Genomic DNA, 25,483 nt, shown 5'->3' with positions numbered 1-25,483 from the left:
TGCTTTCGGGTACTTTTTTTGTATCACCTCCGGTGAGGTTCTGAGCGAGCTATGGCAAGCTGAGCCGGTACTAAAATGTGACGTGAAAACAATGGCGACTATTGATTGGTGAGAGAGAATCGTCACCATTCACTGCGTGATCACTGCACACGCCAGTCAAATGTTGAAGTTCTCTCTCTCTGTCCATGAGCGCATGGCTGGTTGGGCGTTGAGCCTGTTTGTTGGGCATGGGCCAGAGAGGCCACGCAGAGCACCCAGGAGAAGGGAGGAAGTCGGAAGAGTTGAAGTCGGAACCCGTTGTGCCAAACTTCTGAGATTGTCCTTGGTTCTGGTTGAGAGAGTCTTCTCTCTATCCTGAATGAGCTGGTTGTGAGTCAAAACCTGGGGCCTGCTGAGGCCAAGCAGGACAGCACAGCACCCAGAACAAAACAGAGAAGGCCAAAAAAAGTGAGGAAGTCGGAAGAGTTGCCCGTTCAGTAATGGCAAAGTTGCAGTTTTCCTCTGAGTCTGTCTCTGTTAGAGTGAAAGCACAGCAGGCTGTGGTCACAGCTTGCGGTGGGGGTCCCGACAGACATCAACCAGCAGTCAAGAAGCAGGAAACAAGAGAGAGAGTCACTGTGAATTGGTCTCTAATAAAGCCTGAGAAAGGCCCCACCTCTCTGGGTTTGCTTGACCAATGAGAAGGGGGGAATTTCCGAGCGGGAAAATTCCTCTGTGGTTGATTTATGAATCTTTGTTTTAAGCATGCTCATTTGCATGTGCAGCTGGATTTGTTTCTGATGAAAAAATACTAATATGTTGCACAGCTATCGAAATATCATGGACACAATCATTTCGATCTGCAAAGTACCAATTTATAGAGACCAAACATGGTACAGGAGACCATTGATTCTATTGTAAAATACACAGCATTAACAAAATAATAGTATTAAAAGACATTACAAAAGACAGTAAATCATCCGCAAAATTTTCTTCATATTCATTTATAAGTAAAAGTCTGTATTAAAGGCTATTTCTGTCTTCCCCATCGTCTCTGTCTTGAACATGTGACCACATTTTTAACAGCAATAAAACCAACTTATCAGATCGTTGTCCTGGTTACCGAGACCATCTTCCCCTCACCGGGGGGATGGGACCACAGATCCCAGTGTGAGTTTTAAAGATTGTTTGGTACATATACCAAATAATTGTGTCTGATTTGTCTCAGTTGTTACATCGTCTTCCCTTAAGCTCAATAGTTATAAAAGGAAACAGGTTTATTTTTTAACATTTAACTGCTGACTTGACTAAAATTGAACTGGACTAATGTACTCATTCAGATATAATCTTTCTGATGTATCTTACTTTCACTTCAAAGTTTGTCAAAGTGAGGTTTACCACAGTAATGAAAGTAGGTGGAGCTTATGGTGTGAGAGACACAAAGGCCATCATCAAGAGTTCTGCCACTCTTATCAAAGCTGATAGTGATCTTTAGTGTGACTGAAATCGAACGTTTAAATGCATGTCACAGACCAAAAGTGAATCTCACTGTAGGTGACATGACTACAGAAAAGATTCATAATGAGGAGTCTCGATTACTCCACACGTCAAACTTGCAGTGGGTGGAGGTGTTTGGAGCAGCTTTCAGAGATGTTCAGTCTTTTCTTCATGTAGGAGGACATTTTGAAGACACCACATGTGAGTTTAGCAAAGCTGTTTGTTTGCATCATTCCAAGAGTGTTACTTTTTATGCATTATTAACTTATTTTTGAGACATGGGACAAAAAAAAATCAAGTTTATGTACTGTAGCCTATAAAGGACTTATTATGTATTTACTGTTGCTTACACTTTTGGGAGCAATCACATGATTTTTCCATTTTCTATAGAAATGTCAAAACTGTTTGATAAAAAATAATACACACTGCAATGACAAATATTTCTTATAAATACTTACATTAAACATGGATTAAGAATAAATTGAAAAGACAGGCTGTCAAACAGTTGACAGGAGTTGACAGCTGAAAGAGCTGACAAAATATGATAGTTTGCGGCACAAGTATCCAATTAATATATACTGTATGTATATGGAAAAAGCAATCACACTCGACATTCAAGATGTTTTCTAAAACCCTGGGAAGAAATGTTTACTGCAAAACCATTTAAATGATTATTTAGTTATGTCTATATATGATATTTGTATTAGTTGGTTATGTATGTGTGTGTGCACTCAGGAGGTCAATGTGTGAGATTTTTATGCAAGTAAAATTTGAGTTTACAGCAGTGGCTATTAAAGGTTTCTATTTCACAGAAAGATGTTTTTTCTTGCCCAATGAAATCAAAATAATGTGTGCTCATTGTTTATAGTTAAAAGAAACTCGGCAATGCATCTTCCTGTCAAACCAAAGCAAATGGAAGAACGCCTACATGTGAGCTAACCCATTCGTCATCCAACCAAAGTATAAACTACGGTGCCAGTTTGTTACGAAGACTAATTTAAGATGTGTAAATAGTTTAATACAAGACCATTTTTAACCATTAAGGGTTTTAATCAATTAATCAAAGTACACAGTGAAGAAAAAACAGGCAACACTTGTTCAGCATCAGTTTCCGGGATATGCCTGATTGTGCTCAGAGAATCCCTAAAGGCTGACTGGTTACACTGAATAATCTAAAATATGATATATTTGTATTTATTAAACAGTTTGTTGATCACTACATAATTCCCATATGCGTGTTGTTTTCAAGGTTTCACTTTATGTTGAAGTCCTGTTTATTAAAATTACTAGTTAATAACCTGAACCTACTCCTAAACCCAAACTTAACCAATATCTTATATTATTTTGTACTGTAAAATAAAGTGCAATTGTTTTAATAACTTTAATATTATTCTAAAATGTGACAAATATGAATAATAAATAGCAAAGAGCTGGTGTGTCCAATTGTTGTTGTTTTTTTGGTAACACTTTCACGGGTGCACTAATATGCATTAATTCATGCTTAACTAATGCACAGATAATCATGAAGAACTAAACCATTAATTAATGATAACTGCATCAGCAACTAATAAAGAGTCTATATGATTAATAGATTAAGAATTGCTATTAATTCAATGTGTCATTGTGTATTAATAACATATTTTATTAACTAATAGTGTAAATTAATGTGTTAATTACCACAATTAGTCAAAGCTATGCACTTCAACTTCTAGTTGTCTGCTTTAAATAATCATTATCTAATGATTTGTAAAGGTATGATTATGTTATGACTTTACTTGTTGGGGCACATCATTATTAACTAGTCATTTAGTAATTGTAGTTATTTGCACATGAATTTGCACTAACAATGAAGTAATTAATCATGTATTAATGCATATTAATGTACCTGTCATATTATCTGGAAGTTGAAATACAAGGATTTGGCTCATTCTAGTAATTAACATATTAATTAACATATTAATCAGTTAAAAAAATTAGTTATTATGGAATTAATCCACAATTACATATTTAATTAATAACAATTCATGTATGAACTAATACATTAACTTTACAGACTCTTAATTAGTTCATAATGTGGTAATCATTAATGAATAGATTAGATAATCATTAGTTACACATTACATTATTATCTGTGCATTAGTTAAGCATGAATTAATGCTTATTAGTGCACCCATATTGTAAAGTGTTACCGTTTTTTTTTTTGTTTGTTTGTTTTTTGTGAAAGATAGTGCAACAAGCTGGAAGTCGCTCTTTTTGTCACAGCACATGGCCTCTGTTTTCAAAGTTGCACTTCACAGATGAAACTCCTCCCCTAAATTTGAAGAAAAACTGTCTTTTAGACTTTAGATTTCACTGCTGATAAAACACATTCAACTGTTAACAAGGAACTATGAACAAGAGAGAACGAAAAGACATACAAAAGAAAGGATGTGGGGTTCGAGAGAAACAATATTTTCTAAGTTCTTTTGTTTCTCTCTTTCCAAATTTCAACAGGGTTTCAGCAACATATTTGAAATGGAAGACCTTGTGCTGGAACAGATTTCCTGAAGAGGTCCATGATGATGAAAGAGTCAAAAGATGAATTCACAACCAGTGGGAACAGGTAACATTGATTCAATGTTGTTCAATATGCATTTTTTAAATGTGTTTTGTTTTTAGAAACATTATTATTTAAACACCTTTTATTATTTCTCATAGACAAAATGCTGCCAGGACGGTACCCAACGGGGTCTATATGGGTCAGACCAAAACCCTGAGTCTACTGCAAGGCTTACACTTGTGTCAGGATGCCTGGGCTCCCAAGAGCCCCTGGGACAGTCATGGGGCGCATGCCGCTCTGTGGGGAAGACCTTCTGGGGTGGGTGCCTTTACTTCCCTTTTTGCAATGCGTGCTAATCAGTCAGACTCATTCAGCCGTTTCAACAGTAGGTCTAGTAAACCCTAATGTTGTCAATAATAAGAAAAACAGTCACATAGTTTTAGTGTTACTTGAACCGGTGTTACTTACATTGCTTGTAATGTTTAAGCTTCAAATTCCATAAAAGCTTGACTTTACTTGTTAATAACTCTTTTTCATCCCTTATTATTAATAGAAATAATGGTAATCTTGCCAAGTAACACATCCACTAAGCAAAATGATGTCCAAAAGACGTCTTTTTAAAGTCTTTGTCACAAAATTCAGACGTTGAAAAGACATCCACTGAGGAGCCAGAATGAAAGTTTTTATGACGTCTTTTTTTGACGTTTTCTGCACGTCCGATATAGACGTTCATGGACCCTTCGTACAAGGTTAAAAACTAGTCCATATGTGGTCATTGTGGACATTTTTTTTACATCATTTATGGCCTCATTTAGATATAATTACTTTGACTATTGCTGTCATATGATCTTAGTGAGAATTAACAGAGGTTTAGATGTTGATATTTGTTTCATTTCATTTGTGTCACCATTATGGTGATCAGTGTTTCCTTTAGTTGGACTCTTGTCCCCTTTATTTTTACTTTAGCTTTTCTTTGGCTGCTGCAACTGTGTGTTTGTATAACACAATTCTTGTGACGGAGAAAGCCAAGAAACAGTAACATCAGGTGTTATAAGCCCAATGTTGTTGATGACATAATCATCACAAAACAAGTATCAAATGTTGAGTTTGAAATTGTTTTTATATTTGGCATTCATAACCACCAACCTTATGCAAAACTGCAATATTGGTGCCAATGGGATAAAAAAAAATATTGTTTATTTTGTGCAAATGCATCACATAGACATCAAGATTTGGGATATGAGTCACAACAATGGTGACAATCAAAAACAAATCTTGTTCAAAATTCATAGTTCAAAAATCAATGAGTTTTGAACGATGAAAGCTACCCATCATGAACTGTAGCATGACGATTTTTATTGTCACCATTGTTGTGAATCATATGCAAAATCTTGATGTCCATTCATGACAACATGATACATTTGGTCTAAACATCGTATGCACATAAGTTTTATCCACCTCTAAATAAGTGATATTATAAATGCTATTGGTGTCAATATTGTATTTCCACAAGATGACTAGTTTTGAACTAGTTTTTAACCTTGTACGAAGGGTCCATGAACGTCTATGTCGGACATGCAGAATACGTAAAAAAAAAAAACGCTATTAAAACTTTCATTCTGGCTCCTCAGTGGACATCTTTTCAACGTCCGACTTTTGTGACAAAGACTTTAAAAAGACGTCTTTTGGACATCATTTTGCTCACTGGGATGTTTCTGGATCAAACTTTAGTCCTAACCCTACCCATAACTTATCGCTAAAATCCGAGAGAAATGATAGATTTACACCGATGTAAAAGCATCTAACCCTGGTTATAAGCCTAAAACATGAACTGTTAACTTGTCCCTCAAATCTGATTGGTTGTTTGGAATGTTGAACAAAGATTTACTTGGTGAGACCATGTACAAACCACATTTGTTTAATACATTAACATTATTGATGCTATTTTTATCGTGGAAAGTCACTGTTCCATTTTTCTGAACTTTGGCCCTGTTTAATAAAGTTTTTTTTTAGCTAGTTTTATGTGCACTTGGTGAGAAGTTTATTCAATGATTGACTTATGTCTGTTTATACATGTGCCACAATACAATTATCTTAAAAAAATCATCTTAACCAGCACTATAGCATAAGTTCTTGATAGGACTAAACTGTCATTATGTTGCGGACAATTGCAGAAGTAGTGTTAGATAAGAGTGCAGAAAGCATGATTGCAAGTGTACTTGAGAAGACACAGAGAGCGAGAGAGTAGAGCACTGGTGTCTTGAAAGACCAACGTATTGAAAGGTAAGATCTATTCTACAATTTATGGAAGTGGTTATTTGCAATATGCTGATTTAGAATGGTCAATAATCAAGCATTATGTAATTTTACTTTGTTCAACTGTGTCAACTGTGCAGTGGGTGCTGTAAAACATCCTCATTCAACATGTAATGATTAAAAGGAATACAAGATTTACATAAATATTGCTTTGGGAACCCCAGGAAGATTAGCTACCACTCTGTGGAAGCCAATGGGGATCTGAAGAAAAGAATGAATGAATAAAAAGACAAAAAATCAACACATTTTTTTTCATTTTTGGGGAGGTTCTCAGACTCAGCAGAATCTATAAGGATCCAATGTTGAACTTTTCAGAAATGTTTGCCAACACTGATAGTGCCAAGGATATTTCAAAGCCGTGGAAGATACTCCTATAGTCCTGCACACACTCTGTATAAGTAGTGAGTGATGACAAAATTACCAAAGATCTCATTTCACTTCCCCTGTGGTCAATATATTGCTAAGAGGGTTCTTGTCGATAATATTTTAGGGAGTGAATTTGAATGCCATATAACCATAAACTGTAAAAAAGCATATAACCTGTGAATATTGTTAGAAGCTTATTCATCATTGGTTTCGATAAACTAAATAAACTAAAGTAACTTCAGTAGCTCTCACTGTCATCTATTTTAGTTTTTTTTGGCACCTGACTTGTGTGCGCTCTGACTTCCTCTTGTGAGAGAGCTTACCCACAAAGTGTGCGTTTCCTTGATGTCAAAGCTGGTTGTGTCACTCTTTCGCATGAGTGCAAAACCTGATACAATATTCTCTAAAAATGTTCAATCCTCAATGATCTCAGTTTCATTAAACTTGCATAAGAGTGAAATAACATGTACCTTGATGTGAATAACAATGCACCTTTCCACAGAGTTTCCTGGTGGTGCAAGGGTCTTTGCCTCAAGACCAGCTTCTGTGTGTGTCTGTAGCGGACAGCGATGAGCCGGTCAAAGAATTCCCCATCATAACCACTGGAACAGGTACTGGAAACAGCTAATGATACCAAAGTCCCTTTAAGACAAGTCATTTCACTCGGCGGCCACCTCTGGCCGTGCAAGTGCAGCTCCTGTCTCTGTGAATGGGGAAACATCAAATTCTCCAAAACTGTTCGTCAACCATACGATTCATTTCATATTTGAAATCACCAATGAAATCTGACAACAACTGTCTCATAAATGTCGTTTCTAAACACTTAAATCTTGACAGAAAATGACATTTTTCAAGCTGGATTAATGCACGTTTCTATAGAGAGCCTAAGTCCCGCCCCTCCGCTTCCGGCTCATGGGACCTTATTTCGGAAAAAATATGAATGGTAGTCAATGGCGAGAGACAAATTATCTTTTTATTCCGTCTGAACTGTGACCTCAATTACACATATGATGTTTGTCAATTTAAAAGATAATTCTGAAAGTCAAAAACGTCGCAGTTTGTCATACAACAGTAGAGTAACATTTAGTTTTATGTGAAAATCGCTCTATGAACTACATCTCCCTGGAAGAGAAACGAGATCCTCTGCTCGTGTGTGTGCAGTCTGGTACAAAACACTCAGGTAGGACGGCGTAACGTTACGATTATAACGTAAGACAGTAGAAACAATGACAGACAGCCTCAGTAAAGTTAGCTTCTATCATTGGGAGAAAATGTGCGCCTTTGGGGTTTGTAGTCTTTGTAATTATGTATTTTCACAGTCTTTCTTATACCTCAACGGTTTTACATCAAACTGCGACTTTAAATATTTGTTGTCTCTCGCCATTGACTACCATTCAATATTTTTCCGAAATAAGGTCCCATGGTGGTCGACCGGAAGGGGCGGGACTTAGGCTCTCTATAGGAACCGGAGCTTCTAACGGCTGCAGTGGGGACTTTACCAATAGGTGATTGGCTCTTATTTAGAAGGCGGAGCTTATTCCGTCAAATTCCGTGCCCATTCAAAACAATACGAGAGACGTGTCTTTTGATATTCTATAGTCTTTGTTGATCCTCAATCAAAAATCAGATTTCAACATGAACTCATACATGATCAACATGCCCAGCAAGCAATGTTGCATTTAAAAGACGCCTGATGCCTGATACATGTCCAATGTCTAGGCTAAAACAAGGCAAAATTTAGGCTGTCAGTGAAAATGTACTGAACCATCTAAACCATCGCTCAAGAATAGACTAGTCATCAATTAGATAACAAAGAAATGAAATAAGTGAAGAAATGAAACCAAACACCTTATATTCACTCTTTAATTTACTTACATGATGGAATATCGTACATCTCGCAAGTTATTTTGACAAGAACGACATAACAACTTTAAATGTTATTTTGTCTAGAAGTGGGTTACTATTAGGGTTGGGTATCGTTTGAATTTGAATGATTCTGATTCCGATTCCTTGTTTCGATTCCGGTTCCTAACGATTCTCGATTTCGATTCTTTTAAGAGGCAGGGTCAAAAAAGTTTAGCTAACCTTGCTAACCAACGGTATTTCTGAAGGAAATAATCCTTTCTGAAGGAAATACTCCTTCTGTCACAAATATTCCTTTTGTCACAAATTTTGCATTTTGCCGAGATTTCGTTATTTTTAGAAAAGTGAAGCCACACTTTGGACCGCTGACGTAAGCTACTCATGTTCGACTCGCGCGGTTATACCAACACTTCCGGTAGACGCTTCTTCGTTGGTGTTGTTCAGCGGTTTCTTCTTCAGCTCGGCGAAATGTGAATATCGAAACCAGGAATCGAAATTTGAACTTTTGAACGATTCCGGGAAAAACGAAAAGTTAGTCCCGGTTCCAATCGATACTCGATTCTCGATACCCAACCCTAGTTACTATATAGTTAACCAGACGGTTAAATGCAACATGACACCATGACTTTCGCGTAAACATACTCGCCACTTTCAAGTCAAGTGGCGTGCTATCTATACACATTTCGAGTTATCCGCGTGTAAATACGCCGTTAAATGTCCGAGTGATTACGCGTGTATTACACGCTGTTCGAAACAAGGCAAAATGTAGATCTACATCTGGGGAGCGATGTTTTTTTTTCCCTAGGGTGGTAGGGGAAGACTCCTAAATGTTATTAAACCCAGTGACGGGTAGGTTTAGGGACGGGGTTGGGGTTGGTCATATATTTATACAGTAATGTAACGTTAAGTCAACGCCGTTAATAAACACGTGTTGATAGCACACCAAAAATGGAAATACAAATTGGCGTGTCATACATACGCCATTTCATGAGATCAGTCTGGTTAAACGACAAATATTTCAGGCTGGGTGTTCTCAACATCAAATTACATATTTGAGCTATGCTGTCCACACTTTTATAGCTGCACACTGTATATCAACTACTTTCCCATTTGTTTTGGTTTTTATATATGATTTTATAAGGGAAGCATCTATCAAAGCATAGCTAAGTTTCCTGAGATATGAAAAAACGACTTCAGAGCATTTTTTAAGTTGCACGAAAGGAAATGCACAAGCTGTCAGGCATATGATACGGATATAAAGCCTGCAGGTGTTCTACATTTCCTGTTGACACCCACATAGCAACACTGTTTCGGCCCAGATCCGGCCCGCGTCTGGCACTCGTGGAATACTGATCCGGCCCACGTGCAGCGTGGAATGGCGGCCCTTGGGCGGACCACTTCTGATTGTCAGATCTGGGCAGATCTGATAAATTTGTTTGGTTTGATTAGAATCATTGACATCAGAAAATCTGGTTATTTCAAGCCATCATCAGGTAACCATCATCACCTCATCTCATTTCACTTTAGCTGCTGTAAATGTGTTTGACTAAAATACTGTCACGAAACCAAAAAACAAAAACAAAAAAGAGTTAAGAGCCCAACTAATGGAAACACTGATCATCGTTATGGTGACTCCAAATGTAACAGTAAAACCCTATTAATTCTCAATAAGAACTTTTGTAGACGTCTGACTGAAATAAAGTCAGTCTGGTTAGTAATAAGTGAAGCTGTTTGTGGTGTCGTTTAATCCTCCTCTGCTGAGATCTTCAGAGATGAAATGTCTTCTTTTCTCTTCAGTTGTAAGTCGGTTGTGTTTCTGCTTGTCTCTTTTTCTGTTCTCTTCTTTCCTTCAGCGATTCTGCTTGTTAACAGGCTTATTAAGGCTGAGATGACTCTATATTTAGATTTTGTGGCTCCGATAAGTTCCAGTTCGGGTTTATTTCTTTGTTCTTGGCTGACATGTTGCTATGGCCTGCTTGTGGCCCAGATCCGTATTCGGCTAGTGCCAGATGTGGGCCGAAACAGTGTTGCTATGTGGGCATGGGAAGTGCATGTCCATGTGCAAATTGTGGACATGAGAAGTATGTGCAGTTCAGTAAACTCTCTGAACTTCCTTCTTTATTTGTGCACGCTGTTCTGGCTGACATAATGCAGCCTTCCTACTTCCTCATCACATCCGTGTTCTTTTAAAGTTCATGACTAGTTTTTCCAGTTTCTCTCTATGACTCATAGTGCAAGACTGACTGAGTCTTTCTTTCACAGCGCTTCATCTGACAGCGTCACACCTGGCTTTCCCTGATCTCTTTCAGCTGCTGTACTTCTACACACTGAGCAGGTGCGGATGAGTTATGATTATCTAGCAACTATTGACCTGTTTTGCTTGATAACAGGAGTGTTACCACAGGAAAGACTGCACTGCTGGGTTAGATAGTAAATTAGGTATACTAAACATCACGTACGGGGCAAACAGTTGCAGTTAAAGGGATAGTTCACTTTGAAATTAAATTTTGATATGTTTTAGTTTACCTCAAGGGCATCCAAGATGTAGGTGTCTTTGTTTCCACAGTATTTTCAATTTTGACATTTTTCGGTGTTGTCTGTCAGTCATATAATGCAGTTTTAGGGCGTCAAAGAGCATGCACAGAGAAGTCCAAATTAAACATGATTTAATGACTCGTAAATGTAAGTACACACTGATGGCCTAAGACACGAAACGAGCGGTTTGTGTGAGAAAACGAACAGTATTTATATCGTTTTTACCTCAGCCGTCGAAATAATCTGAATCAGATGTCCAACTGAACCGAACTGAACCTGTCTCCAGACGTTACGCCGGAAGTAATATCTACGTCACGCATTGTTTAGACGGAGATTTCGGGAGTTTTACCTTTCACTAAACATATTTAGATATATGGCAAATCGCAATGGAAGACGATTTCGATTTATCTAAATATGTTTAGTGAAAGGTAAAACTCCCGAAATCTCCGTACAAGAGGTAAAACGATATAAATACTGTTCGTTTTCTCACACAAACCGCTCGTTTCGTGTCTCAGGCCATCAGTGTGTACTTACATTTACGAGTCATTAAATCATGTTTAATTTGGACTTCTCTGTGCATGCTCTTTGAGGTGGTGACCATAGACCTCCATTATATGACTGACAGACAACAACGGTTTGACCAAAAAATGTCCAAATCAAAAATGCTGTGGAAACAAAGACACCTACATCTTGGACCTTGAGGTAAGCTAAAACATATAAAAAAATAATTTCAAAGTGAACTATTCCTTGAATGCTCTGCAAAGAGAATGAATAATCTCCTTGTTTCCCTAACACCAAGTGCTAAACTGTATAAATAATGTGTTGTTGTAACCTTCTTCTGCCATGTGCTCCACTCACATTTCTCTCAGGGATGTTTTGCCTGTCTGTTTGTTGGTTCCCTCGTGGGTTTACACCATTATCAACCAACCCGATCGCCTTGTTCCTCTGCTTGGTCCAAGTTAGTACTTGCCCTGTCGTGCACCATTCGATGTACTATACACTATAACTCTGCTGTTATGTCAGTCAGACTCTCTCCTTTCTCAAGGCTTTTGTGTGTGTTTGACTTTCAGAGACCTGGCTGTGTCCCTCCTCAGATCTGCAGGCTAACAGTATGACTTCAGAAACACAAGACACAGCAGAAATGCCAGAAAGCGTCCTGTGCACTATACAGGTGATACTGTGCTCTGCTTTACTTCTCTTATGGTTTCAAGTTCACTATATTTGTTCAGTATTTAAGGATTAGTTACATTCAGAATGTAATTTCCTAGTAATTGTCTAATGTCTTTATTCATGTCTTTCTTCTTCAGATGAAAAGAAATTAAAGATTTTTGAGAAAAACTTTCCAGTTTTTCACCATGTAGTGACTTCAATGGGAACCAAATGGGTTGAAGGTCTAAAATGTCAGTTTCAGTGCAGATCTCTACTCTGTCCCAGCCGAGGAATAAGAGTTATTTTGCCAAAACATCAGTCATTTTATAAAAAAAATTTTTAAAACATAGTGTATGTAGGTCATATACAAAGATACTTCTGCCTGTTATGTGTGACCTTTTAACATTCTTTCGAAATGTGTGGCACATCACTGATCTAGGGCAGGACGGCTTTTGTGGTTAAAAAGTATTTAAATGTTGGTTTTGATTTGACCGTTGGTTTCGCTAGATAAGACTCTTATCCCTCGGCTGGGATTGTGAGATCTTTGAAGGTTGGACCTTCAAACTGTTGGTTCCCATTGAAGTCACTATGGTCCACTGTATATTTTATATGTAAAAATCCTGCAATGTGTTCCTAAAAAACTTTAATTTCTTTTCGACTAAAGAAAGAAAGACATGAATATATTTAATTATGGGGTGGGGGGTTCATTCGTGAACTCTTTAAATAAGTGATTCAGAACTGAGAATGCTTTGAAAATTCCAATTCCAGAATCTAATTTCTGGATTTGAATTGTATGTGAATTGAGGTAATTAGTAACATAAAGCAAACCTACAAAGTTATACATTGAACTATTTTATTAAAAATGGATGTTAAACATCTACTTTCTGTAGAAGTAACAGTCAAACAGTAACCCTTACGTAAGTACATGCTTAAATTAACATTACTTGGTCCTTATTTGTGTTATTACAAGGACTTAAAATAAAGTGAAACCAAAAGTGTAACCACATGACTAACCCTCATTGCCTAGTTCTCATGAACTTTAATGCACTTTCTTTCTTTTTGTATTTTCATATCAAAATGGCTCAAGGTTATCCTATCCAAAGCAATGTGATAAACGAGTTACTTCAAAAGTAATCTAAAAGTAATCAGATTATACCTTAATTGTGTAACAATGCAAGGAAGTGTAAGGGAGTTGAAATTTACCAACACAACAAATGTGTCCACGGGGATCTATTCTTTTTAATTTGGGATTTAATTGGACCAGAATGATTGACACTTGACATTTACATTTACTCATTTAGCTGACGCTTTTATCCAAAGCGACTTACAATTGCTATATACGTATGTCAGAGGTCGCATGCCTCTGGAGCAACTAGGGGCTAAGTGTCTTGCTCAGGGACACATTGGTGTCTCGCAGTGGATTCGAACCCGGGTCTCTCACACCAAAGGCATGTGTCATCCAATGTGATCTATGTGATCTTCAAATGATTTCTGTGTGTTGGTAGGTTACAGCCGCCAATGGTGCCCTGTGCTTCATCAATCCCTTGTACCTTCAAGAGCATGGGGATGATTGGCTGACTCACTCTCCAGCCAGCCCAGTCAATCGTCCAATCGGCTTGAGGCGAGACAAGCGGTTGAGTACCACCCGAACATGGGAAGGGAGAGGACTGAAACTGAGGTCATCTATACAAGTCGAGGACAACTCTAGCAGTTTTGACCAGGACAAAGGTAGTGGTGGACTTTTTTTATATATTATGTTATATAAATTCAAGTATATACTATTATACTATTTTGAATAAGCTTTTATTTTTATAAGTTTAGTTTTCAATAAAATATTTTTTTCATCAAATATTTATATTTTATTTGAATTCAGCTTAAGTTCAAATAACGAAAAAGATTTTTAATAGTTACATTATAACAATAGGAACCGACGATAGAATAATAGAAACAATAGAAACAATAGTTGCTTGATATTTGCCCATATTCATCATTCGGTGGGTCTGAATTGTCAAAACACCTCTCAAAATGCTTGCATCTGAAATTTTAGCACGTTAAAATAATAAATACGACCTCACGTCTACACGCTGCCTCCGAAACTTTGGATCAGGTTCGATTTTCTGTGTTTTCCACATCTGTTGCAAGCATTTTGAGAGGTATTTTGACAATTCAGAGCCATCGAGTGACGTATACGGAAAAACGCATGTGAAAATTCAGACTCAGACTTCAACCGTTCCATTTCGTGCCCAACTGGTACTGGCATGGTTACATTTCCCACTGCGGGATGGTTTGTAATCGTGCCGTGCCGAACCGAACCAAGCTCAATTGAAACTACCGTATTCCTTATTGTTCGGCCCGATGGTGGAAAAAGCGGCTAATGTTTATAATTGCAACAGGATGTGCTGTTAAAAAGGAGGCTGTTAGAAAGTGTCACGTATTGACGTCTTTATTTCTTCTCAAAGGATCCCCATCACCAGTCTCTCCATCTACCCCGGGTGGAGTTGTGCTTCGAAGGGCGAGTGGCGCCAGCAAGGAAGACACCCTAAAAAGAGCAAGCACAGACTCCCTTCAGAGCCCTCTACCCCAGTCGCCACACCGCGTGTCCTGGATAGAGGACAAGATATGGCTGAATTCACCACTGCCCCCCTCTCTGCTTCAACCGCCCTGCTTAGAGCTGGACTCGCTGTCAGTCAGCAGCATAGAGGAGGAGTTCGAGCCGGCTTCAAGCCCCTCCCTGCCTTCGCCCCGCTTCCAGCTGGCAGATAAGATGAAGAACCGCCTCTCGGCAGTGGGTCAGGCTCTAGGTGGACTTGTGTCTCCTCAGCGCAGACTGAGCAAGCGTGTCCAGGAGATGGCCGAGCGCAGAGCTGGGGCATTTGCAGAGGCGGTCCGGAGCTTCGTGGAGGAGACTCTTGCGGGTGGAGCCGCTCCCGGAGTGACTTGCAGCGAGATGCTGCAGGACGTGCGCTCGACTCTCACTAATCTGAGGGAAACGCTGTTTGATTGTCCAGAGATACAAAGCATCACAGACAACTTTGGAGACATTCCTGATTTTGAGCTGGGTATGACCTCTGGATGTATTGGAGATAACAGTCAATGTTCATCTATTTTCCCTCTGTGTGGTTTCCCTTCTAGTCAAGTCCAGTCCAGTTCAGTACAGTTCCCAAAAGCATCGTTAGCCAACTATGGTCGCAAGTTGGTCGCAATTTCCATTGAACTCTATTGGTAATGACGGAACTTGGACCATAGTTGGCTAACGTTGCTTTTGGGAAACGCACCCCAGTCCAGTCAGCCTTTCAAGTCTAGTTTTCCCTAAACTAAACTAAAAGTCACTTTGCAACTACATGTCAACTTAAACCCTGTTTACTCCTGGTATTAAGATGAGTTTTGGTTGATCGGATCACAAGTGGACGGTGCTAAATAGAGGTGTAAACAGGGTCTAAAACGTTTTGAGTAGGGCTGGGTATTGAGACAAATTTCACAATTCGATTCGATTTCGATTCACAAGCTGGCAATTCGATTCGATTTCGATTCCGATTCGATTCAATATCGATTATTTTGGATATCAGTTACAATAAATGGCAAATGAAATGAAATCTCTTAACTAATGCTGTAAACTATGGGAGTCTAGTTGTAGCCAATAGGCTTCATTAGCCTAATATGAAGATAATAATGAACTGTTTTGTAGCTATACAAACACTTAAATGACACTTTTATTTATTTTTATAATAAGAAGATAATATGAAATATAAACATTTAAATGGTGGCTGTCATGAAAAAAAACTTGCCAGATTTATTCAAATATGTATTAAATATTGAAGAACATTAAGATTATAATGCATATGTAATATGGTGTATATATTTAGCAAAATGCTCCTCTCTAGAGTTATTTTTTCTAGCTGACTAACGAGTTTATGTGGGTTTCTGAGGTAAATATGGCGATACATGACAAGCTGTTTAACTGACGTCTTTCCATGGTTGAAACGCTGATTGAGCGAATCAATGTGACATGATATGGATTTCGATAAGTTGTACTTTATCTTTAACACACTTTCAGATGCTCATTCATGTTTATTTGGCGCTGTAACTGGTATTATTAAGCCGGAAGAGAGATCAGCGCCGCTGCTTCTCTTGAGCTGCGCCAGAGTGATCTCACGCCACAGCGCCAAAATGCTATTTATGTTTTTGAAATTCTAAAGATAATGGACGTAATTTGAAAATTGAGACTTTGTTTCAAGATTATTGCGATTTTTTGGATGCGCGCAGCCGCGATACAACGTCCCATTCATTCAAATGAAACAGGATGACTAATCGATTCTTGAGATTTAAGAACCGATATCGGTTCATAAAAATGAGAATCGATTAATATCGAGAAATCGATATTTATTACCCAGCCCTAGTTTTGAGCTTGTTCGAAGAGCCACAAAAGATGCCTACTCTCCGCCTACTGAGCTAATGCGTAAACATTATGGGAGGCGTGCGCCAGACGGGATTTAAACTGTTGGCTGAAGACACAAGTTTGGTGTGAAGACGAAAAACATACCAAGAACAATGTTCTCTCACCATTCCTGATTTTAAAACACACACTCACAGTGTTCGGCTGGTCTTGCGGCTGTCAGAGCAGAAACTAAAGCTGCTGCTCTCCGTATGTTTTTCTGTCATGTTCAGTGTGTTCATATGTAAATTGCGCGAGCTTATTACGTCCATTAGATCGAACGACCTGAAAAAGCCTTTGAAAGTGGACAAAAGAGACGGATTAAAACACCAGGAATGCGTCTGCATCGCCTTCTTGTGATCCGATCAACCAAAACGCATCTTAACACCAGATGTAAACAAGGCCTTATTCGACTAACCCAAACCTAATGGTCTACTGATACTCTAATGAATGTTATTTGACATGTAGTTGCAAAGTTACTATATTTAGTAGAACGTTTAAAATGGACCATCAAAATAAAAGGTAACCCAATTGAATTGCTCCATTCTCCCTAATAAATATGCCTACACATTAAACGAGAGCTTTCTATGTTCACACTTAGCAAAAGTTCTGCTAGTTTTGATTCTTATTGATTCGCCTCCACTGAAACCAAATTTATTGTCAAATCTGTTTTTCTCTTTGTCCTTAGATGCTATGCTGGAGCTTGCCTTGCACAAAGTGGCTTTAAAACCAGTTTACACTCACCTGTACGTGTATCTGAAGACGGCGCGTAGGGATGACGGCACTCTGCAGCGTTTAGAGGCCAACAAGAGCACGCTGGAGAACCGAAGCCTGGAGGAGCTGGAGGGAGCAGCCGGAGCTGGAGTGCCGGACTCCAGCATGATGGAGAAGATCCAGCATCGATGGACCACAATGCACGAGGCCTACTCGCCTAGCAAAAAAGTCGACACCCTGCTCAAAGTCTGCAAGAATATCTACCACAGCATGAATGCTAATGCTAAGCCTGGTGAGTGAACTACTGTAGAGACGCAATGCAAACTTGCCACTTCCTCTCGGATTATTCGCCATTCAACACATACAGGGATGTGTCCTGTGCCGAGAAACCAACAATTCAATAGTTAGTGATTGGGAAAATGACTTAATATTTTTAGTCAGTTACTGATTTCAAATGACATGTTGTAGTTGGTAACATGATCCATTACATTACACATAAGATAAATTGTGTATTCTTGACTAGTTTGGACCTATCACGTTGATTTGAATAGGATAACCTTGTACCATATTGATGTAAAAATCCACAAAGCGAAAGAATATATATTTTCCACTTGTTATCAAAAACATGAAATGCATTAAATATTAAATTACGGCACGGTTTCTCAGACTGGGGTTTGTGAGTTTAATGAAAAGTAAATCATATTTAATAATTCATATACAATGTATGGTACTTTCCTGTTATCCGGACCCCACCATATACCATTTAGGATATATAGTCATCCCTGATTAGTCTTAACCCCAGTGACGGGTAGGTTTAGGGGCGGGGTTAGGGGTAGGCCATCGTGGGGTCTGGATCCCACCATATATACCATTTAGGAACTAAAGTCATCCCCGATTGGTCTTAACCCCAGTGACGGGTAGGTTTAGGGACGGGGTTAGGGGTAGGCCATCATCCTTGATTGGTCTTAACCCCAGTGACGGGTAGGTTTAGGGGCGGGGTTAGGGGTAGGCCATCATCCATGATTAGTCTTAACCCCAGTGACGGGTAGGTTTAGGGGCGGTGTTAGGGGTAGGCCATCATCCATGATTAGTCTTTACCCCAGTGACGGGTAGGTTTAGGGGCGGGGTTAGGGGTAGGCCATCGTGGGGTCTGGATCCCACCATATATACCATTTAGGAACTAAAGTCATCCCCGATTGGTCTTAACCCCAGTGACGGGTAGGTTTAGGGACGGGGTTAGGGGTAGGCCATCATCCTTGATTGGTCTTAACCCCAGTGACGGGTAGGTTTAGGGGCGGGGTTAGGGGTAGGCCATCATCCATGATTAGTCTTAACCCCAGTGACGGGTAGGTTTAGGGGCGGTGTTAGGGGTAGGCCATCATCCATGATTAGTCTTTACCCCAGTGACGGGTAGGTTTAGGGGCGGGGTTAGGGGTAGGCCATCGTGGGGTCTGGATCCCACCATATACCATTTAGGATCTAAAGTCATCCCTGATTGGTCTTAACCCCAGTGACGGGTAGGTTTAGGGGCGGGGTTAGGGGTAGGCCATCATCCCTGATTGGTCTTAACCCCAGTGACGGGTAGGTTTAGGGGCGGGATTAGGGGTAGGCCATCATCCCTGATTGGTCTTAACCCCAGTGACGGGTAGGTTTAGGGGCGGGGTTAGGGGTAGGCCATCATCCCTGATTGGTCTTAACCCCAGTGACGGGTAGGTTTAGGGGCGGGGTTAGGGGTAGGCCATCGTGGGGTCCGGATAACAGGAAAGTACCCAATGTATATACTATCATTTAATAATTATTCAATTTAAAATTAAAATTAAATTAAATTGAAAAAATGTAAATAAAAACAATCAAAATAATACACTAAGTAGAAGGGACCTGCTTGCAGTAGGGAGAATCAATGAATTATGGATAATTTACTGTGAGAATATCATGGAATCATTGAATCAATAAAAAAGTATCTGTATGCTTATTAACAAGTATTTTGACATGCATTTGTCACACTTTGGCTGAATGTAATGTAGGCTGGATGCAAAGACGAAGATGAAAGTGTGTTTATTGACAGAAAGATAACAACACCAAACTGAACTAAAACATTAATAAGAACCGACAAATGACTAAAACACGCATATATATGTATATAAATCAAAGTCAAAGATGATTGGATTAATACAGGTGATATATACAGGGAACTGATGAGTAACCATACTAACTAGAAGCCAATAAGTAACCTATTAGACAAGTGGGAAACTGAGAACAAATAATAGCCTAGATGTGAATGAAAGACACAAACTAAAAGTTCATGAGGGTGAAACTAGGAATAATCGTATCAAAAATCGAATTACAAGAACCTGATTACGTAATCCAGACTACATGTAATCAGTTACTACCCAGAACTGCAAGCCTTTGGAGCTATGATCACTACAAGCCACTTCATACATTTTAATACCTGAGTCCTCAAGCTGTAGGAGATTTGAACATGTTGATTGTTTTCTCTCAGGAACGGTCTTCGGGGCGGATGATTTCCTGCCGTGCCTGACGTGGGTGTTGCTACGCAGTGATTTAGCTATACTACAGGTGGACACTGACTACATGATGGAGCTGCTAGACCCCATGCAACTACAAGGAGAGGGTAGGGGATACACCCACACTCATCAACAGTGTTCACACCACTGGTTTTATGATTGATTTCCTGATGAAGGCAAACATTGTAACTCTTTATCTCTTCAGAAGAGTTGGAATTTAGCAAATATTTAAACGTTTTTACCTTGAAAAAAAAAAAGATTCATGCCTTAAAATAGCTTGAATGTAACTATACCCTTGCCTCATTTAGTTAGTTCTATGAATATGCAAATGAGCCCTGCCAACACTCACTAACAGCAGCTCAGAGATCCAACCGTTGGCCTGGGGTGTGTTTCCCGTACAACGATGTAACTCAATGCTTCACTACCATAGTACGATGCATCGTTGAAGAAATCAACAAGCTAGTCACAACTGTTGCCCCAAACCGTACTGTCACAAATTGGTGGTTCAACCACGTTAAACCCCACATAGACATATACTTACTTACTTACGCTTACCGGCCAACTTTGGGCATAGGCCACGAACAAGGGCTCTGCAGTCATCCCGGTCCTGGGCCAACTTCTCTAGCTGTGCCCATGTGTGGCCAGACCTCTTCACATCTGCCGCCAGCGGCGCCCAAGTCCATAGGGCATAGACATATAAACAACATTAAAAACTTTATATTTCTCCATGGTGGGCCTTAAACGTGATATTTATCCACAGGGGGGCCTTAATATTATTATTATTGACTTAATTTTATTATTAACTTAACTTATTAATTTAAAATTTCATAACGTGATGTAAAATCCAGTGATGTGAATCATATTTGAATGTGTTTTAGAGACAAAAGGCAATAAACATGGTTAAATGACTCACTGAGTGATAATTAAATTAATAATGAATGTGTTTGCCTTAGTGTGCAATGCTGCAGTGTTGAGAAAACACTTCTGAAAGTGAAATTATTTCTGTGAGTCCTGTGAGCAACTGCGGTGTGGCTCGCATCTCAGTGATAGTCACATGAGTGTCTGTTTTTGGTGTGCGATTCAACAAACCTGAAAGAGCTTCTGAACTTATATATACAGTGGGCATTATTTTAGAAAGAACAATTAAAACTATATTTTTTTTAAGTAGTTGGAAGAATTATTATGACCACACAAAACCACACTGGTATGGATGGATGGTTAGGTGGGTGGGTGGATGGGTGGATGTTTGGATGGATGGAAGGGTGGATAGATGGGTGGGTTTGTGGGTGGATGGATGGATGGTTAGATGGATGGATGGATGGATGGAAGGGTGGATAGATGGGTGGGTTTGTGGGTGGGTGGATGGATGGATGGTTAGATGGATGGATGGATGGGTGGATGTTTGGATGGATGGATGGTTAGGTGGGTGGATGGATGGATGGATGGATGGATGGATGGGTGGATGTTTGGATGGATGGGTGGCTGGATGGATGGATGGATGGATGGATGGATGGATGGATGGGTGGATAAATGGTGGGTTTGTAGGTTGATGGGTGGATGGATGGGTGGATAGATGGGTGGGTTTGTGGGTGGGTGGATGGATGGATCGTTAGGTGGGTGGGTGGGTGGATGGATGGATGGATGGATGGATGGATGGATGGGTGGGTGGGTGGGTGGATGGATGGATCGTTAGGTGGGTGGGTGGGTGGGTGGATGGATGGATGGATGGATGGATGGATGGGTGGATGGGTGGATGGATAGATTGTTAGGTGGGTAGATGGATGGATGGATGGATGGATGGTTGGATGGATGGTTGGAGAGATGGATGGATGGATGGTTAGGTGGGTGGGTGGATGGGTGGATGTTTGGATGGATGGATGGAAGGGTGGATAGGTGGGTGGGTTTGTGGGTGGATGGATGGATGGTTAGATGGATGTTTCGATGGATGGATGGTTAGGTGGGTGGATGGATATATCGATGGATGGGTGGATGTTTGGATGGATGGGTGGCTGGCTGGATGGATGGATGGATGGGTGGATAAATGGTGGGTTTGTAGGTTGATAGGTGGATGGATGGGTGGATGGGTGGGTGGGTGGATGGATAGATGGTTAGGTGGGTAGATGGATGGACGGATGGATGGATGGATGGATGGTTGGATGGTTGGAGAGATGGATGGATGGTTAGGTGGGTGGGTGGCTGGATGAATGGATGGATGGATGGATGGATGATGGATGGGTGAGTAGATGGGTGGATGGGTAGATGGTTAGGTGGGTAGATGGATGGATGGATGAATGGATGGTTGGATGGATGGATGGTTGGAGAGATGGATGGATGGAGTTTTTTGTGATGTAGTTGTTGCTTGAAAAAGTTAATTTTATTGCATTAGAATGCTTGAATGGCCGTTAATGGTGTTGTGGCCCAGGAAGGGTGTAGCAGTTAAAGATTCCCACATTGCTGTGCATGACGTGCTCCTCTTTCTCCATCTTTCTCTCAGGTGGGTACTATCTTACGTCTCTCTACGCTGCCCTTTTTTACATCAGCAGCTACCAGCCTCGTCTAGCGAAGCGGCAGCTCAGCGCAGAAGCACACCAGTCTCTCAGCCAATGGCATCGCAGACGCACACTTCACGGCAACCAATCACGCCACAGCCGAAACCGCAGGACCATCCGGAGGCACGAGCCTCTTCTTGAGGATGGGAACTCTTTAAACAAGAGCATGGGGTCCAGCAGTCTGAGCGACGTCACCCATGGCGTGGATGAAGAGTTGGAGGCTGTGAAGGAAGAAGAGGAGGGAAGTGCAGGTCGAGAACAGGTACCAGAGACGCTGGACCTCACCTGTCCCGAGAGAACTGAGGGAGAAAAGATGACTGGAAATCACAGGATCCTGAATTAATAAGCAAGGGGTATCAAAGAACTTAACTTTGGACTTATTAAGCCATGCTTCCACCACAGGAACTTTCCCCAGGAACTTTGGGGTGACCGTGGGACGGTGGGACTCTGTGTGTTTCCACCGCAGGATCCAGGGTCTAAATGATGTTTTGGGTGAAAATGTTCCCCTCAGAAAGTCCCTGCTCGCGGAAGTAGTGCTTGTTCAATGTTCAGGAACTTTTAGGAGAGGGACTTGGGCGCTGAACATGCTGATTGGTTGATTTCATGAGTATATTTGATAAATGACTTCCGTTTTAATACCATGTAGATGTAATCCAGTGACACAGAATGCTTTAATTTATTCCAAAATGTTCAAAATGGAGCCAAACAACATGTATCAGGTTTACAAGAGGAAAATCTTAACCAGCACACGTCATCTGTTTCGTCCAGATAACAAGGAAATGAAACTAATGAAATTCCTCCGTTGAGTGACTGTGTTGAATTGCTGATATGACATATCCTCTTTCTGTCATCCAATACCCTTGCAGAATTAAGGGCCTGTCCCAATACCCACTCTTGAGGCATTCACACCTTGTCTGCTTTCATGACGTATTTCCTGTATTTGGCCCAAGTGGTCAAGTAGGTGCAAAGACTGCAAGTCAAGTGCACGTATGCATTTTGATAACCGGATGGGACACACTTACAACATAGTGTTGTTAAAATGCAAGAGCTTTATTTATGATGATTTTCAATGCTCTTAAAATAAAGAGTCTGTCCAGTCTCTATGTAACAAACACAATGTATAAAGGTTTTACAACACCAAATCTCTCCACCAACAAAATTTCCAAAACTTTACATTTTATTATCAAGTTATAGTAAATATCCGATTAATTTTGCCTGCACTGGAAAGTTTTTGAAGCAGTATTAGAGTGTTATTAATGTGGATTTCATGTGCTCAGAAGGTACAGTCTTGTACACTTTCCTTTCACATGCATGTGCTCTCAAGTAGCCAACACCACAATTTAGGGTATAGGAACCGGCTCTTAGTATGAGGGAGGGCCTATACTATCAATTCTCTGCCGTCCATTGTGACCACTAGGGGGAACTATTGTACATGTTTCTCCATTTGTGTGTTACCAAAAACATTGAAGATTTTGAATTCTTATTGTGTTGTTCATAGATTTGTCATTGTTTTTTTATGTTGACAGGTTTTTTTATATATATTTTTTATTTATTTTTTTGTGGACTGCAGTATATTTTGCTCTCTTGTATCAATTCTTATGTTTCTTGAACAGATAATACATAATCAGCCTAGGTGGGATCATTTATACGATTACACTTTGAAAAAGAAAAAAAACCCCAGAAAACTGTGTAATAATTCATATTCCTCTACACACATCATACACAAATCAGTTCACATCACTTGGCAGTTTATTGTGAATGGCGAACACAAACACTTAGCACTTAACTGTTACATTCTTACAATTGTTTGTTTAGAATTATGCATATATAAGGAACCAGATAACAATCCCCATATATTTAGATGTAGCATTAAGTCAAGAGTTAAGAGCTCGCTCAAGTACTGCTTTAGTGCTTTGTAAGTAATCAGCAATATTTTAACATTTATACGATGTTTAATAGGCAGCCATTGCAGGAAATTATACTACTCATCCAATTTTTGATATCTGCTATGCATTCCGTTCATTTTGTGAATTGGTAAGTTTCATTAGGTTTTGAAGAAATATACAGCTGAGTATCATCAGCATGACAGTGAAAGCTAATTCCATGTTTCCTAATGATACTGTATCTCCTAATGGTAGCATGTACAGAGTGAATAGTAGCGGTCCTAGTACTGAGCCTTGTGGTACGCCATACTGAACTTGTGATCGATAAGATAACTCTTCATTTATGCTGCAAACTGATAACGGTCAGATAAGTATGATTTGAACCATGCTAATGCAGTTCCACAAATGCCAACATAGTTTTCTATTTAAAAGAATGCTGTGGTCAATTGTGTCAAATGCAGCATTAAGATGAAGTAACACTAATAGTGAGATACAACCACGATCGGATGACAAGAGCAGATCATTTGTGACTCTAATGAGAGCTGTCTCAGTACTATGGTATGGTCTACTTAAATGTTACATATAATTAACCTGTTTCTGCAGCAAAATCCAAAAATTAATTGATATAATATAGACAACATGCATGTCATTTTCACTCATAAGTTGGATCTACATTAAGGCCTTTTCTGGCGTATCGCTGAATACACAGATGTTTGAAGACACATTCTGAATTTTTGATGCTTTGATTGACAGCTTTGTGAGGAGCGCGAGATTTAATGAAGCCACAGTTAATGGAGATAAATAGGGAAGTGCCGGTGGCAAAATGTACCCCAGCACCTTCATACCAATCATTCTCTACATTAAACCAACTGATGGATCATTAACAACTGCCTGGATGTTTCCTTTCTGTCTCACACACACTGTTACACCTCTTCTGTCACGGGCCTATGTGAGTGTATCATTTCAGCAGCTTGTTCACAACAATTTTGCTGAGATAGTGCTGTGAACAGTGATGTATAATTATAAACTGGAGGTGCTTGACAACCATCTTCATACATACCATGGTATATGACAATAATAATCATCCATTGGTATTTGTGTGTGTGTGTATATATATATATATATATATATATACA

The 25,483-nt window shown here is 39.6% G+C and overlaps 1 protein-coding gene across 1 annotated transcript; it reads left to right on the top strand.

The window, feature by feature from the left end:
* Nucleotides 1–1,418: 1,418 nt before the first annotated feature.
* On the top strand, nt 1,419–25,234 carry rinl (Ras and Rab interactor-like). The gene is made up of 12 exons (XM_089120939.1): nt 1,419–1,677; nt 3,970–4,078; nt 4,174–4,333; nt 7,200–7,308; nt 10,823–10,895; nt 11,965–12,053; nt 12,166–12,266; nt 13,750–13,972; nt 14,704–15,303; nt 17,365–17,682; nt 19,891–20,022; nt 22,410–25,234. Exons 2-12 carry the CDS (start codon nt 4,032–4,034, stop codon nt 22,805–22,807), a joined length of 2,250 nt encoding a protein of 749 aa, XP_088977065.1. The 5' UTR covers nt 1,419–1,677; nt 3,970–4,031; the 3' UTR covers nt 22,808–25,234.
* The last annotated feature ends 249 nt before the right edge of the window (nt 25,235–25,483 follow it).

Source organism: Pimephales promelas, chromosome 16 (genome assembly GCF_988280905.1).
Source record: "Pimephales promelas chromosome 16, fPimPro1.hap1.1, whole genome shotgun sequence".
Classification (NCBI taxonomy): domain Eukaryota; kingdom Metazoa; phylum Chordata; class Actinopteri; order Cypriniformes; family Leuciscidae; genus Pimephales; species Pimephales promelas.
Note: the sequence above shows the minus strand (reverse complement) of the source record. Positions and strands in the feature narration are given on the sequence as shown.